The sequence below is a fragment of the Pelophylax lessonae genome (genome assembly GCF_965119305.1).
Source record: "Pelophylax lessonae genome assembly, chromosome: 4".
NCBI lineage: Eukaryota > Metazoa > Chordata > Amphibia > Anura > Ranidae > Pelophylax > Pelophylax lessonae.
The window spans coordinates 668,154,943-668,172,120 of NC_138771.1; the positions used below are offsets into that span (position 1 = coordinate 668,154,943).

General features: G+C 45.5%; 2 protein-coding genes across 2 annotated transcripts in view; both read left to right on the plus strand.

The window, feature by feature from the left end:
* The window catches only part of LOC309554234 (phospholipid scramblase 1-like), a 241,264-nt gene that overhangs the window by 65,211 nt on the left and 158,875 nt on the right, over positions 1-17,178 (plus strand). The window lies entirely within an intron of this gene.
* The window catches only part of LOC309554239 (phospholipid scramblase 1-like), a 35,752-nt gene continuing 23,114 nt past the window's right edge, over positions 4,541-17,178 (plus strand). The window contains exons 1-2 of the mRNA XM_082255876.1: positions 4,541-4,722; positions 9,098-9,125. Of these exons, the coding sequence (XP_082112002.1) occupies positions 4,576-4,722; positions 9,098-9,125 (175 nt within the window). The 5' untranslated portion in view covers positions 4,541-4,575. The remainder of the gene's footprint in view (positions 4,723-9,097; positions 9,126-17,178) is intronic.

Consider the following 17,178-nt stretch of genomic DNA (forward strand, 5'->3'; position numbering starts at 1 on the left):
AGGCACCACCCATAATGCACTTTTCAGAGACTTACCCCAGGCACCACCCATAATGGACTCACCATGGGCTTACCCCGGGCACCACCCATAATGCACCCACCAGAGGCTTACCCCAGGCACCAACCATAATGCACCAACCAGAGGCTTACCCCGGGTACCACCCATAATGCACCAACCAAAGGCTTACCCCGTGCACCACCTATAATGGACTCACCAGGAGCTTACCCTGGGCACCACCCATAATGCACCCACCAGAGGCTTACCCCAGGCACCACCCATAATGCACTTTCCAGAGACTTACGCCAGGCACCACCCATAATGGACTCACCAGGGGCTTACCCCGGGCACCACCCATAATGCACCCACCAGAGGCTTACCCCAGGCACCACCCATAATGCACCTACCAGAGGATTACTCCGGGCACCACCCATAATGCACCCACCAGAGGCTTACCCCAGGCACCAACCATAATGCACCAACCAGAGGCTTACCCCGGGTACCACCCATAATGCACCAACCAAAGGCTTACCCCGTGCACCACCTATAATGGACTCACCAGGAGCTTACCCTGGGCACCACCCATAATGCACCCACCAGAGGCTTACCCCAGGCACCACCCATAATGCACTTTCCAGAGACTTACGCCAGGCACCACCCATAATGGACTCACCAGGGGCTTACCCCGGGCACCACCCATAATGCACCCACCAGAGGCTTACCCCAGGCACCACCCATAATGCACCTACCAGAGGATTACTTCGGGCACCAACCATAATGCACCAACCAGAGGCTTACCCCGGGTACCACCCATAATGCACCAACCAAAGGCTTACCCCGTGCACCACCTATAATGGACTCACCAGGAGCTTACCCTGGGCACCACCCATAATGCACCCACCAGAGGCTTACCCCAGGCACCACCCATAATGCACTTTCCAGAGACTTACGCCAGGCACCACGCATAATGGACTCACCAGGGGCTTACCCCGGGCACCACCCATAATGCACCCACCAGAGGCTTACCCCAGGCACCACCCATAATGCACCTACCAGAGGATTACTCCGGGCACCACCCATAATGCACCCACCAGAGGGTTACCCCGGGCACCACCCATAATGCACCTACCAGAGGCTTGCCCAAGGCACCACCCATAATGCACCTACCAGAGGCTTACCCCGGGCACCACCCATAATTCACCTACCAGAGACTTACCCCGGGCACCATCCATAATGCACCTACCAGAGACTTACCCTGGGCACCATCCATAATGCACCTACCAGAGACTTACCCTGGGCACCATCCATAATGCACCCACCAGAGACTTACCCTGGGTACCACCCATATAACACCCGCCAGAGACTTGCCCCGGGCACTACCCATAATTCACCTACCAGAGGCTTACATCTGAACAATAATATAAATCAGCAGCACATTTGTTCTCTGTAAATATAATTGTTGTATACAAAAGTTTCACAAAAGCATCTCAAGCATTGTATGTCTAACCAGTTCACCCAGTCCACCCCGCATGGATGAGAGCAATTCTTAGAAGTCTGCTAACTATGGGCGGGTTTATATCAGCAATACATTTGTCAATACTTCATATTACATAGTAAAACATGGATTGTTTTTTTTTTTTTTTGCCATGAAGGGGGGGAGGGGGGGAGGATACAATGATTTCTTTTGTTGATATTGTTTTGCAAACAAAAAGTACATTTTTCTACTTCGATCAGTTTAAAAAAAAACGTATTACTGTAAAAAAGAAATCTACAAGCCCAATATGATTGCACTCACATAGGATAAAATAGAATTGGTGCATATAGTTATCTAGAAGGTCCGAGGTATTCCTTCAGTCCTTACCACCTCCACGATGGCGCAACGGACCTTCAGAAAGTACCTCCGCCTGTAAGGGCGCGGCTAAACGGCATAGTGGAAGATAGTGATCAGGTGAGCGGAGGTACTTTCCGGAGATCCATCGTGGAGGTGGTAAGGACTGAAGGAATACATCGGACCCTCTAGGTAACTATATGCACCAATATATTATTATTATTATTATTATTATTATTATTATTATTATTATATTATATTATTATTAGTAATATATACCAATTAATAAAAGGTCAAAGTGTATTGCACTAGTGATTTTTCTCCTTACATATACATCTGAGAGAGGAAGAGGTGACACGCAGGAGCAGTCTGAGGAGGATTCCTTGATTTTGCTACATTGATTTATTATGTGCATTGGGCCCTAACCATGAAGATGGTGGGCATTATTATGGGGTGAGTTGCTTAGCTGAAGGGTGTGGATTCACAACAGTGGTGGATTTTGCGGTGACCCCATTACTCAGCACGGGACTCTAACACCAAAGATCACTTCATTCCCTGATTACTCTGTGGACGTTTTGGCACTAATGAATTGATTTATTGCAGTGCACGTTTTTGGACTTTTATTCATTTATACATAGTTATATGAGTATGACGCGGATTCATTTATATTTTGTTTTGGCTTAATGCGCGGCTAGTGGGAATATAATTTCACTTTAATTAATTATAAACAATGTTACTTTGTATCTCTCTATCTCCTGTCTGATCAATGTTTATAAACAATGTTACTTTGTATCTCTCTATCCCCTGTCTGATCAATGTTTATAAACAATGTTACTTTGTATCTCTCTATCTCCTGTCTGATCAATGTTTATAAACAATGTTACTTTGTATCTCTCTATCCCCTGTCTGATCAATGTTTATAAACAATGTTACTTTGTATCTCTCTATCCCCTGTCTGATCAATGTTTATAAACAATGTTACTTTGTATCTCTCAATCTCCTGTCTGATCAATGTTTATAAACAATGTTACTTTGTATCTTTCTATCTCCCGTCTGATCAATGTTTATAAACAATGTTACTTTGTATCTCTCTATCTCCCGTCTGATCAATGTTTATAAACAATGTTACTTTGTATCTCTCTATCTCCCGTCTGATCAATGTTTATAAACAATGTTACTTTGTATCTCTCTATCTCCGGTCTGATCAATGTTTATAAACAATGTTACTTTGTGAGGGAGATTTACTAAAACTGCATGCATATCTGGTGCAGCTGTGCATAGAAACCACTCAGCTTCCAGATTTTATATTCAAAGCTTAATTGAACAAGCTGACGTAAGAAGCTGATTGGCTACCACGCACAGCTGCACCAGATTCTGAGTAGTCCAGTTTTAGTAAATCTCCCCTTGTATCTCTCTATTGCCACCTGAACAATGTTTATAAACAATGTTACTTTGTATCTCTCTATCTCCCGTCTGATCAATGTTTATAAACAATGTTACTTTGTATCTCTCTATCTCCTGTCTGACCAATGTTTATAAACAATGTTACTTTGTATCTCTCTATCTCCTGTCTGATCAATGTTTATAAACAATGTTACTTTGTATCTCTCTATCTCCTGTCTGATCAATGTTTATAAACAATGTTACTTTGTATCTCTCTATCTCCTGTCTGACCAATGTTTATAAACAATGTTACTTTGTATCTCTCTATCTCCTGTCTGATCAATGTTTATAAACAATGTTACTTTGTATCTCTCTATCTCCCGTCTGATCAATGTTTATAGACAATGTTACTTTGTATCCCTCTATCTCCCGTCTGATCAATGCTTATAAACAATGTTACTTTGTATCTTTCCATTGCCACCTGAATAATGTTTATAAACACTGTCAGACATTCTATTTAGGAAAGAACCATGATCTACAGCTTCTATATTTACATAGCAGCTTCTAGCTGTGAGGAGGGGTAGGGGTTAGCAGAGTTTCAGAAGGCCAGGGCATTCAGCATACGCCCTATGTAGGTCCAATCATTTTTTCGGTGTAAATAATATATCTGGTGTCCACAACAGGTTCAATCATGGTATAGTCCACTGACATGTGCAGGTTTTGGTGCATAAGATAGATACCATTGAACAGTCTCTGGTAGTCCAGCCTTTATATTAATGAAAGATTACCCAGGACTATACATTACGGAGTCCCTGGTAGCACTGGAACTATGTATTTTCCAGTTCCTAGTGTCCCCATATATGGGTATTGCTCAGTCAATTATGATTGGGGTTAATGGGTGTTGCCCAGTCCTTAATATACAAAGATATGAGTATGGCCCTACATTTACAAAGATGTTGCCAGTCCTTAGTGCCTTCACATTTGTGTATTGTCCAGTCAATGATTGTCCAGGTTAATAGACAATGTCAAGTCCATGGTGTCCACAGACATGTGTGCTGCCCAGCCCTTGGTCCTCCTTTGTCATAGACATCATTGCCCAGTCCTTGGTGTCCAGTGCTGCCCAGCCCTTGGTCCTCCTTTGTCATAGACATCATTGCCCAGTCCTTGGTGCCTTCACATATGTGTATTTCCCATTTTATAGCTGCCCAGGGTCATATACCCTGTGTATTATGTGATATGTGTATTGGTTAGTCCCTCTTTTCCCCGAGTTTCATAGGTTGTGAGGAAGATAGTCTTCTTCGTTTTCATCATTCAAGGTTTCAATGTCACTATAATGTCAAAATGTTTTTGTTTCAGAAACTATTACAATGCAGAATAATTCCTACCAGGATCCTCCCCCTGATTACAATGCCATCACAGCCACCACCCCTCCTGCGACCTACCCAATCTCATCATACAGTGGAGAAAGTGCACTGGTTAAGGGTGTCCCTCCAGGATTCCAAAGGCTGCTGCAGGTGAGATCATTCCTTGTTATGTGTATGATCTTCCATTATTAGGTGTATGCTCCTTTTATGCTACATATCCATTCTGTATAAATGCAACGCATAAGTAACAAAATAAAAACACAATACTTATACACACTGATCCACCATAACATTATGATCACCCATCTAATATGGAATAAGTCCCCCTTCTGCTGGCAAAAAGGCCCTGACCTGTTGCAGCATAGACTCCACTGGACCTCTGAAGATATGCTGTGGTATCAGGCATCAAGCTGTCAGTAGCAGATCCTTTAAGTTCTGTAAGTTGGGAGCCTCCATAGAACCCTCTATGACTAAACCCTGGTGGCTGAGACGAAATGCGCCAGATGGGTGTGGTTAGTGAAGTAGCGCTGGCTGAGGCTGCCTAGCATCTCATCTACAAGAGTCAGGTGAGGAGAGCAGTGTCCTGGATATTTCACAATACTGTTTACCACTGAATGAGATAGTTGGGATTTTTCCAACACCCCCAAATTTGAGGACCAGGGGGAGAGAGTTTCTCCTCTTGCTTGGAGCTGTACTTCAAGTTCCTTTAAGGACACTTATGCTGGTGTGTTACATTTTTATTATCATATGCTCTTTGGGATGTAGGGTAGCCCCTCATTATCAGTATCACCATTACACATGTATGCAGGTGCAGCCCACTTTCTCCACTACAGGTAGTGCTCCTCTGCATCGACACCGCAGCTGGAGGGGAAGTCAAGAGGAACACAGTTCCTCATGGTTTCCTGGGTCACTGGGGAAGCATCCATTAGACCAATTCAGGATAGGCTATTGTGGGGAGAAGAGAAAAAGGAGTGGGTTTGAAAGACGCCATGCGTCCGTGAGCTCTAGGGAGTGCACAAAGTCTGGCAGGAAGGAAGTTGGGGTGCTAGAAGGGGTGTGAAAGGTTCTATCCCTGGATTTGTCCTCTAGGGGGTGCATGATAGAATTGAAATCTCCTCCAGCTAGGAGAGAGAGGTGTATATAGGGGGCAAGTTGAGAGGTAAGTAAATGAAAGTAGGCTTTTGTGGGGGAGTTAGGAGCGTAGATATTAGCAATGGCATATACAGAGTCATGAATTTTAATTGTGAGGATCAGGAGATGTCCCTCCGTGTCTGGCATGGCAGTTAAAATTTCACAGGGAAGATTTTTATTGATGAGAATCATAACACCAGCCTTATGTTTGGGTGAGTCAGAGTCGAAGACCTGGCCCACCCAAAGTTTCTTCATCCGATGGAAATCGCAGAATGTAAGGTGTGATTCTAGCAGAAGAGCAATGTTGGCCTTAAGTCTTTTTAAGTGGCGCAATACAGCCATCCTCTTATGGGGGGGACCGCAAACCCTTGACATTCCATGAAATTAGTTTAATATCAAGGGGGGGGGGGGGTGAAGGAGAAGGGATCTTGCAATAGTCAATGACCGATATGAGGGAGTGTATAGGTAATAGAGCATTATTAATAGCAACAAGTAGATAATTTGAGAAGTGTAATCGCATGCCTCACAGCGAATTGGGTGGAAGAGGGTAATCCTGGTCTCAAAACAATAAACTAAAACATACACCACTATAAAAAAAACAAATAGCACATACCAATGAAGTCTGGGACTTCTCTTTTTTTCCTGATGAGGCCCATTTCCCTAACGCGGCGTTACCGGATAGCGAGCGAGGTCAGCTTCCTCACTCGGGTGACCGTGGACCTCCGGGATGATTTTGTTCACCATAGAAGATGTTTTGTCATCATGAGGTATGGATCAGTGAGTTGGAAACACCTCCGAAGAGGTGCCTCTAAGAAGCCAAACAAGAGCACTCCAGCAAGGCTGTGAGGGGAAGGAGCAGAGAATGACAAAAATATATCAACAACAGTTATCATCTCTAACCCTGGAGCTAGCAATGAGGATCTTGTGGCATAACAAACCTGAAACAATAACATTAACATAAAAGAGCTCTAGAGGCCAGGCTTTGAGAGAATATTGTGACACAGCAACCTATTCAGCAGGTTGTATGGAGGAGGAAGACATGGAGCATGAGGTCTGCAGATGAGAGTTCAGCGAGGACTGCTACTGCGAGGTTTAGATGCATAACGTGCCCGTTTTGGCGAGTCCTTCCTAGGGCTGCGTAGATCCCTATTTCCAGGGGAAGAAATAGGAGACAAAGATGGCTGGGTTTCCATAGATATCTGCATGTGTGCTTGGAGATAGTTGATGGCTTCGTGGGGATGCGAAAAGGCTTTAGCCTCGCGCACGGCGGTTGTAAATCGCAAGACGGCTGGATAGGCCAAAGTGAACTTTATCCCATTGTGGAATAGGGCAGAGCAGGCGGGTTGGAAAGCCTTATGTCACCTTTCTGCTTCTTGCGAATAGTCTGCGAAAAGAAGGTATTTTTGGAAGATTTTAAAATGGCGACCCGGTCAGCATAATTCAGGTAGCTCACGATAACAGGGCGCGGCGTGCGCCGATCATTGGAAGGTGGACCCAGCTCTTTCTACTGTGCATGGTGCTGTCAGCCCTAAGGTCTGAGGTATGCGATTAGAACAGAGATCCGGTAGAGAGGCTACTGTGACCGATTCTGGGACACCAATTATGTGCAGGTTATTCCTGCGGAATCAGTTTTCTAAGTCCTCTAACTTATCGAGTATAAAGTGCTGGATCTGTGTAGTTTTTTGATCATTGGCAAGGTTTGATTGGATTTCATCCTTGACCTCTGACAGTCTGTGTTCCAGGTGAGAGAGACGTTTTGCCTACTCCCCCATCTCCCTGCGTAGTTGCATTATGACCGCAGAGACCGCTGGATCCGCAGCTAATTTTATGGTGGGTGAAAGTAAGGCGGCTACTGCTTGGGCAATGCAGGCGTATTGATCTTCTTCTTCTGTGGGGGAGATAGGGATCCCTGCTCTCTGCTGGAGAGGAGCCGCGTGTCCCACCTGTGACAGTACAGGCGCGGCCATATTGGCTGAACGGCGGGAGGCTCGGAGTCTGGGCGGGTTTCCCCAGTGCCCTGTGAATTACATACTGGTCCATTGTCGCGGCACGGGGGGCGGTCACCGGAGCTGATTTCGGGGGTCACCGCGGGAGAGCTGCAGGAAGGCTCTTGTATGCAGGCTAGTCCGGAGCCACCGTTGTAGCCGCTCACCTCATCAGGCGCCGGAACCGGAAGTTATAGCCAGACATTTTATTCGTTTTGGATAGGGTAGGGTTGTTAAGATGCCGGTCTTTTTTTTTTTTTTTTTACTTCCTTTCTCAAAGGCATATGAGGAAGTTAGAGGATATTTCACCCCTATGTGTCCCCTTTGAAATATTTACCCTTACCGCCTGTTCCTATGACAACTCTAAAACGTTGGATTTTCCTGTGATGGACTTACATGCATTACCTCCTGATGTATTTTATTTATTAAAACCAATGCAAATTTATCAAAATGCTTATTGACACATGTTATTGTGCGCTGTTGTGTTTGCTGCATTGCATCTTGTAGTTGATGTTCACACACATCACAACACATATCAGTGCTTCCATATGGTCCATATATAGGTATCATGATGTGTCAACGTACTTCCTAAAGCATGCGTTAAGGTGCATTTTTATTTTAATAGAAAAAGCATCAGGCAGAAATGCAGAGGTGTAAATTCAGCCGTGGTCACCAGGACAAGAAGACAGGGTGAAGCTCTCCAGTAGGACTCCAGTAGACAGCAATACAAAACTGACCAGGATTTCAAGACTTCCATACCAAAAAAAAAAAAATTGGCTTTACATAGACTTTAAATAACCTTGTGTTTATTTTGGCACACTGGGAAACAGAAAAAAATGCTTCTTCATGAAGGCCAAACAAAAGGTCCTTACTTCAAGTTAGCAAACAAAGTGCCAACATAAATCCATTGCCTATAGTTAGACAAGCAGCAGAAACCTCCACCACATATGATCCAAGATGGAGCTTGTCTCTTTCCTAGTCTGTTGAAGGCAGGGCTTGATAAAGAGTTCTGGAAGATGTTCCTGCTCACTTTAATGAGGCTTCCTGGGATGGAACCAACTGGGCAGAGGAACATTCTGAGCCCGGACTACAAAGGTGATGCTAGTCTGACTGGAATAAACATTTCTTTCTATGGAGTGTCAAGATGTGTATGACAGCATTCTCATGGAATTATACCTTCCCTCATCCACCAGTTTTGTCACCATCTTCCAGGGACACTTCCACCTCATCCATGGTTTGACCTGTTACCTGTATCTCCAGTATGTTCTACTCAACTTCTTATTCTGATTATCTAATATCATCTCTATGTTTTCTCATTTCTTTGTTCCTTTCATCATCTTCCGTCTTTGTGTCCTGTCGTTGGTTGACCTCTAGAAGAATGGAATAGTAACTCTTCTCTTGTCTTTTAGATGAACCAGATCTCCATGCAAGAGAAATGTAAGAAAACCTCCAAGTTCTCTTTTCCATTAGTGATAATAACAGAAAAAAGACAAAGATAATCATTTAGAAATGTTGTTGGACTTTCTCAAATGTTCAGACTCTGAAAACTGACAGTATCTTCTTTCCATGAGGGCCATTATAGAACTCCAGGGAAAAATTGTTTTTCATATTAGAGGAGTATGTCTAGTAAAAATCTTCTATCTTGTTCTGTAATTTTTGTAGAAAGTCAGCCATCAGAGACTCTCAGCCCCACATTTCCTGTCTATTGGAACAGAGACCTGCCCATAAAAACCACCCAATAGGTTTAGCCCCATTAGCTCTGCTGTAATCATGCCAGAGTTTCTTCAGCTATTAACATTAAGCAATCTTTTGCCCACCAAGCCCATCTCCACCCACCACCCATATCCTATTCCTTATTTTTTTGCAGCTTACAATCTAGTAACAATGGAAGAGTACAAAGCTTGGAAGTCACTGCTCAGGGTACCACGCACCAAGCCAACAAGTTTGCCATAGCCCACCACACATGCTTTGTGTGGTCTGAAGGGTCATGGAAAACATAGCTCTGCAGCACAGCCTAAGAACACAAGGAAACCAATCTGCTTCCAGGTTTTATTGCCAAAGCTTAACTGAACAATCTGAAGTTAGAAACCGATTGGCTACCATGCACAGCTGCAGAAGATTCTGCACATAACACAACACATGTTTGATCCCCATTATACTGTATATTATTATGATTGTGATAGCGAACCTTGGCACTCCAGATGTTTTGGAACTACATTTCCCATGATGCTCAACTACACTTCAGAGTGCATGAGCATCATGGGAAATGTAGTTCCAAAACATCTGGAGTGCCAAGGTTCGCCATCACTGGAGTAAGGTATTTTGCTCTCTTATTGGTTTTTGGTTCGTGGGCATGCACACCCCAATTCTTTAGTTCTTCAGTTAGTGCACCAGTTTTAGCAAATCTACCCTAAGGATTTATTGCAGGGAGCACTGCAGAACCCTCCTCCAGGTGGCCTGAATGTGGAGAATACTTGGCACCTGACTAATTAAGTCAAGGATGACTCCGGATTCGAGCAAAGTAGGGTAGAAATGTAACCACTTGGCCACCGCGCTATAGCCGAATGACAGCTACAGCACAGACAACGAGTTCTGGGAGGCCATCGTATGACGGCCTCCTGTGATTGTGCCTGCCGCACCCGCTGCTGGGCATGGACGGTGCACTCTGTGATCACGAGGTCTGGAGGACACTGCTGATCACAGATTGAGGTAAAGAGCCAATCAGCAGCCCTTTACCACGTGATCAGCTGTGTCCAACCACAGCTTATCACAGATATAAATAGAAGTCGGTTATCGGCACTCCTTTCCTCATGCTGACATGCATGAGGAGAGGAGAGAAGAGAGCCAATAACTGGCTTCTCTAAAAGGGACATGTACTGTACATTGATAATCAGGGCATTGATTATAAGTGTAGTCCCAACAGTACCCACCAGTGCTGCCAATGTGTGCCCACCAGTGCTGTCAATGTGTGCCCACCAGTGCTGCCAGTCAGTGCCCACCAGTGCTGCAAATAAGTGCCCATCAGTGCCTCATTATCAGTGTCACCTATCAGTGCCCATTAGTGCTGCCTATCAGTGCCCATTAGTGCCTCCTATCAGTGCCCATCAGTGCCGCCTATCAGTGCCCATCAGTGCTGCCTATCAGTGGTGCCTATCAATGCCACCTATGAGTCACTATCAGCGCCACCTATCAGTGCCCATCCGTGCCGCCTAACAGTGCAGCCTCATCAGTGACCACCAGTGCCTCCCCATCAGTGCCCACCAGTTCCGCCTCATCAGTACCCATCAGTTCAGCCTATCAGTGCACATCAATGCTCATATGGGCCCCCTAACCAGTGCCAATCAGTGCAGCCTCATCAGTGCACATCAGTGAAGGAGAAAAATTACCTGTTTGCAAAATTTTATAACAAACTATGACATTTTTATTTATTTTTTTCAAAATTTTCAGTCTTTTTTAATTTATTTAGCAAAAAAATAAAAACCCCAGTGGTGATGAAATACCTAAAGAAAGCTCTATTTGTGTGAAAAAAAATTATAAAAAATTAGTTTGGGTACAGTGTTGCATGACCGCGCAATTGTCATTCAAAGTGTGACAGTGCTGAAAGTTGGCCTGGGCAGGAAGGGGTAATACTGCATGTGCCTAGTAGGCAAGTGGTAATATAAAGAATACTGTGAAGACAAGGAGGAAGGGCGGGGAACTAGAAGACATAGAGCCTGGAGATGAGCTCAATTAGAGAAATAGTACATTTCCCCAGGACCACCAGGACAGAAAACTGTCAGGAGACTGTGAGCAGAGTAATGGGAATGGGATCGTAAGATTGTATAAGAGCTCATATCTGACCAGGAAGAGACCTACCAGGAGACTTGCAAAGTAATGGGGTTGGGATCGTGAGGTTGTGAGGGATATCACCTGGTCATAGCTACCAGGGGACTTCCAGAGTGATGGGGTTGGGATAGTGAGGTTGTAAGGGATATCCCCTGGCCATAGCTACCAGGGGACTGGAAGAGTAATGGGGTTGGGATAGTGAGGTTGTAAGGGATATCCCCTGGCCATAGCTACCAGGGGACTGGAAGAGTAATGGGGTTGGGATAGTGAGGTTGTAAGGGATATCCCCTGGTCATAGCTACCAGGGGACTGGAAGAGTAATGGGGTTGGGATAGTGAGGTTGGAAGGGATATCCCCTGGTCATAGCTACCAGGGCACTGGAAGAGTAATGGGGTTGGGATAGTGAGGTTGGAAGGGATATCCCCTGGTCATAGCTACCAGGGCACTGGAAGAGTAATGGGGTTGGGATAGTGAGGTTGGAAGGGATATCCCCTGGTCATAGCTACCAGGGGACTGGAAGAGTAATGGGGTTGGGATAGTGAGGTTGGAAGGGATATCCCCTGGTCATAGCTACCAGGGGACTGGAAGAGTAATGGGGTTGGGATAGTGAGGTTGTAAGGGATATCCCCTGGTCATAGCTACCAGGGGACTGGAAGAGTAATGGGGTTGGGATAGTGAGGTTGGAAGGGATATCCCCTGGTCATAGCTACCAGGGGACTGGAAGAGTAATGGGGTTGGGATAGTGAGGTTGTAAGGGATATCCCCTGGTCATAGCTACCAGGGGACTGGAAGAGTAATGGGGTTGGGATAGTGAGGTTGTAAGGGATATCCCCTGGTCATAGCTACCAGGGGACTGGAAGAGTAATGGGGTTGGGATAGTGAGGTTGTAAGGGATATCACCTGGTCATAGCTACCAGGGGACTGGAAGAGTAATGGGGTTGGGATAGTGAGGTTGGAAGGGATATCCCCTGGTCATAGCTACCAGGGGACTGGAAGAGTAATGGGGTTGGGATAATGAAGCCATATAAGATCTCATACCTCACTAGGACAGAGAACTCCTGACAGACTTGCAGAGTAATGGGGTTCGGGATAGTGAGGTCGTATAATACCTTATGTCTCACCAGCACAGGTACCTACAAGGAAACTTGCGTAGCAAGGAGGTTAGGGTAATGAAGTTGTATAGGATCTCATGCTTCACCATGAGAGCCGCCTACCAGGAACTTCTACAGTAATGAGGTTGAGATTGTGAAGTTGTATGAGATTTATCCCACCAGGGTTGAGACCTAACAGGAGATATCAAAAGTGATGGAGTTGACATAGTGAGATTGTATCGGAGATTATATCTGACCAGGACAGAGACCTACCAGGGAAGAACTGCAGGGATGTGAACAATGTTTTCTGCTTGGAGCATGTCCTCACATATCCCCAGCACTATGCCCGCACTGTTACCATCATCTCCCAGTCACACAGTGATGATCATAAGGCTATAGGACAGGTTTCTGATCACATGATCACTGTGACAGCCAAGCACAGAGGTCACATGATAAGGAAGCCCATGTACCGGCATTATGATCCCTTAAAGGGCTAACAGCTTCTGGAAGCATGTGGGTCAGTCTTTTTTTACATTTTACAACAGGACTTTATATTATCAATTTTTGAAAAGGCACATGGAGGGATTTTTAAGGTGCTGAAGACAAACTAGAACACTATTCTAAAACCAAATACATTTTATTCTGCATATTAAAAGGTCAAAATTAGACATTTTTGTGTAAAACCAACATGACAATTTCATACAGCCGTTTTATATATACAAATATATATATATATATATATATATACTGGGGTTTCTGCTCTACAATGAGGGAAAAAAGTATTTGACCCCCCTGCTGATTTTGTATGTTTGCCCACTGACAAAGAAATGATCAGTCTATAATTTTAATGGTCGGTTTATTTTTACAGTGAGAGACAAAATAACAAAAATATCCAGAAAAACGCATTTTAAAAAAGTTATAAATTGATTTGCATTTTAGTGAGTGAAATAAATATTTGATCCCCTATCAATCAGCAAGATTTCTGGCTCCCAGGTGTCTTCTATACAGGTAACAAGCTGAGATTAGGAGCACTCTCATAAAGGGAGTGCTCCTAATCTCAGCTTGTTACCTGTATAAAAGACACTGGTCCACAGAAGCAATCAATCAATGAATAGAAATCCAATCTCTCCACCATGGCTAAGACCAAAGAGCTGTCCAAGGATGTCAGGGACAAGATAATAGACCTACACAAGACTGGAATGGGCTACAAGACCATCACCAAGCAGCTTGGTGAGAAGGTGACAACCGTTGGTGGGATTATACACAAATGGAAGAAACACAAAATAACTGTCACTCTCCCTCGGTCTGGGGCTTCATGCAAGATCTCACCTTGTGGAGTTTTAGTGATCATGGGAACGGTGAGGAATCAGCCCAGAACTACACGGGAGAATCTTGTCAATGATTTCAAGACAGCTGGGACCATAGTCACCAAGAAAACAATTGGTAACACACTACGCCCTGAAGGACTGAAATCCTGCAGCGCCCATAATGTCCCCCTGCTGAAGAAAGCACATGTACAGCCCATCTGAGGTTTTCTAATGAACATCTGAATGATTGAAAGGAGAACTGGGTGAAAGTGTTGTGGTCAGATGAGACCAGGGCTCGAGTCCTGCAGGAACGCATGGGAACGGTGTTCCTGTACTTTTTCCACAGCAGGAACGCCGTTCCCATTGGCAGCCGCGTCCTGCAGGCAGGGCCGCTGTCAAGAGGGGACCACAATCCCCCACTGTGCAGCTAATTAGAAAAAAAAATTTCTCCAGGCCCCCTGTGTTCGGTGGGAGCGAGAACAGTAAGTGGACTATTTTATCAGTTTCGGATAGGCGAATTAATCTACCGCTGCGCCCTACACAGTTCAAGCCCAGTCACCAGCCTCTTCAACGTGAATAGACCATGACAGGCTGGGAACGCTGCGGCAGATTAATCCGCCTACCCTACCCGAAACTCATAAAATAGTCCACATACTGTTCCCGCTCCCATGGAACACAGGGGACGCGGAGCCATTTTATTTCTAAATAGTTGCACAGGTGGGGGATTATCTAAGTGATGGACGGGATTTGGGAGTCCCCGCCCGCTCTACCTGCTCCCCCCCAGTTCCCCAGCTCAGTGGTTCCCAGAAGGAAGGGAGAGGACCAGAAGTACCAGCAATGATCAGCTGGTCTTCGGGCTACCAGCTCCAGAGGGAACCACCTGCAGGACAAGCCCTGCACCCAGGCCTCAGGTAGAAGTCGGCGTCCAGACCAGGTACTGGGGAGGGGGGGGGGGCTAACAATGCTGCATTTGAATTCCTGTCCTAGCGCCTGTTCACATATGTGCGATAACAGTGCGATAACAGTGTAAATCACATGCGATGTGTGTGTGTGATGCAAATTCAGCCATACATATTGCAAGGCTGAATTCGCATTGCATTCAGACACAACTCGCACAGGACCCTTTTTTGCTTCACCCATGTGATCCGATTCATGTTGGAACTGACAGTTTGGACTGTGATATGCGAACTGATCTGTGGGTGTCGTTAACTTTGTATTGACACTTCCAGTGATTCGCATATGGAAGCGTGAACTGCCTGCGAGTTGAATGTGATGCGGGAACCCGCAGTGGATTCGCAGGGTTTCCGCATTGCATATATATGTGAACTGGGATTAATACCAAGCACGTTTGGAGTGACACATCTGAGGGGCATTGCTGTAAATTAGGGCACACTAGTGTTGCCCTCTGAAGAGTGAACCACAATGGATCACTTTTCAAAGGGTGTTTTCCAGGTGACAAGGAACCTCTCCCACTCTCTGATCACCACCTTATTAGTTTCGCACTCTCCCTGCCTTCCACCTCCTCTTCCTCCAAATGCCTGACAGTTACCGGTAGAAACCTTAGCCACCTCAACCCTTTTATGCTCTACTCTGCTACTGACCATTTATATGACAAAATATCACACCTGTCATGCCCCAACCTAGCCACTTCCATCTATAACAGCTCGCTGTCATCCTCCCTAGACAAGCTCGCTCCCCTCACTACACGCAGAATTCGGCCTGACCCTACAATCCTGGCAAACAGACGACACCAGAAGTCTCAGAAAACGTAGCCGTGCTCTTGAGCACCTGTGGCGTAAGACTAAGTCCCTGGAAGACTTCAACCAATATAAATCTGCCCTTCTAAAATACTATTCCTGCTAAACAAACCTATTTTATCACGCTCATCCAAACATTCCCTTCTAGTCCCCGTCATCTCTTCTCTACCTTTAACTCTCTACTCTGTCCTCCAACAACTCCGCCCTCTAACTCACTCACTGCCCAGGAGATCGCCAATCACTTCAAAAATAAGATCGATACAATTCGCGAGGAGATCTCCAATGTGCAAAAACCTCACCCACTTAACAACCCATATCCACAGATACAATCATTACTTCCCTCGTTCCACCCTGCTAGTATTAATGAGGTTGCTGTACTTTTATCTAACACCCATCTAACCACCTGTCTCCTGGATCCTGCTCCCTCGCACATGCTATGCTCACCCTCTGACTCTATTCTACGCTCTCTAACTCACATCTTCAACCTCTCCCTCTCTTCTGGCATCTTCCCTAATTCTCTAAAACATGCGCTAGTCACTCCCATCCTTAAAAAGCCCTCACTGGACCCCACCAACCTTCACAATCTACGCCCCATCTCCTTACTCCCTTTCTCTTCCAAACTCCTTGAACCAACTGAGTAACCATCTGACTAAGAACAATCTTCTTGATCCCCTTCAGTCCGGTTTTCGCCCTCAAAATTCCACTGAAACTGCTCTCCTTAAACTCACAAACGACCTACTAACAGCAAACACCAATGGACACTATTCAGTACTACTCCTCCTGGACCTCTCTCCTGCTCAAAAAACTCTACTCCTTTGGCCTCCGTGACCATATTCTTCACTGGTTCTCATCCTACCGATCCCAACGCACCTTCAGTGCTACTTACACCTCTACTACCTCCTCTTCCTTTCTCTGTCGGGGTCCCCCAAGGTTCTGACCTTGGACCACTCCTTTTCTCAGTCTACACCTCCTCCCTGGGTCAGCTGATTGCCTCCCATGGCTTTCAATATCATCTCTACGCTGATGACACCCAAATCTATCTCTCCACCCCTCAGCTCACTCCATCAGTCTCCTCACGCATCACCAGCTTATTAACAGACATACTGTATCAGCCTGGATGTCACATCACTTCCTCAAACTCAACCTATCCAAAACCGAGCTCATGATATCCCCCCCCCCCCCCACGGTCCTCCTCCCCTGATTTCTTTGTCAACATCAACGGCACAACTATCAACCCGCCCCCCCCCCCCCCCCATGCCAAGGTCCTAGGTATATTCCTGGACTCTGAACTATCCTTTCAGCCACACATCCAGTCGCTGTCCAAAGCTTGCCGCCTCAACCTCCACAACATTTCCAAGATACGTCCCTTCCTAACCAACTACACCACAAAGCTTCTAATCCACTCCCTGGTCATCTCTCGTCTCGATTACTGCAACTCCCTTCTTATTGGCTTACCTTTAAAAAGACTATCCCCCTTCAGTCCATCATGAACCCTGCTGCCAGGCTCATC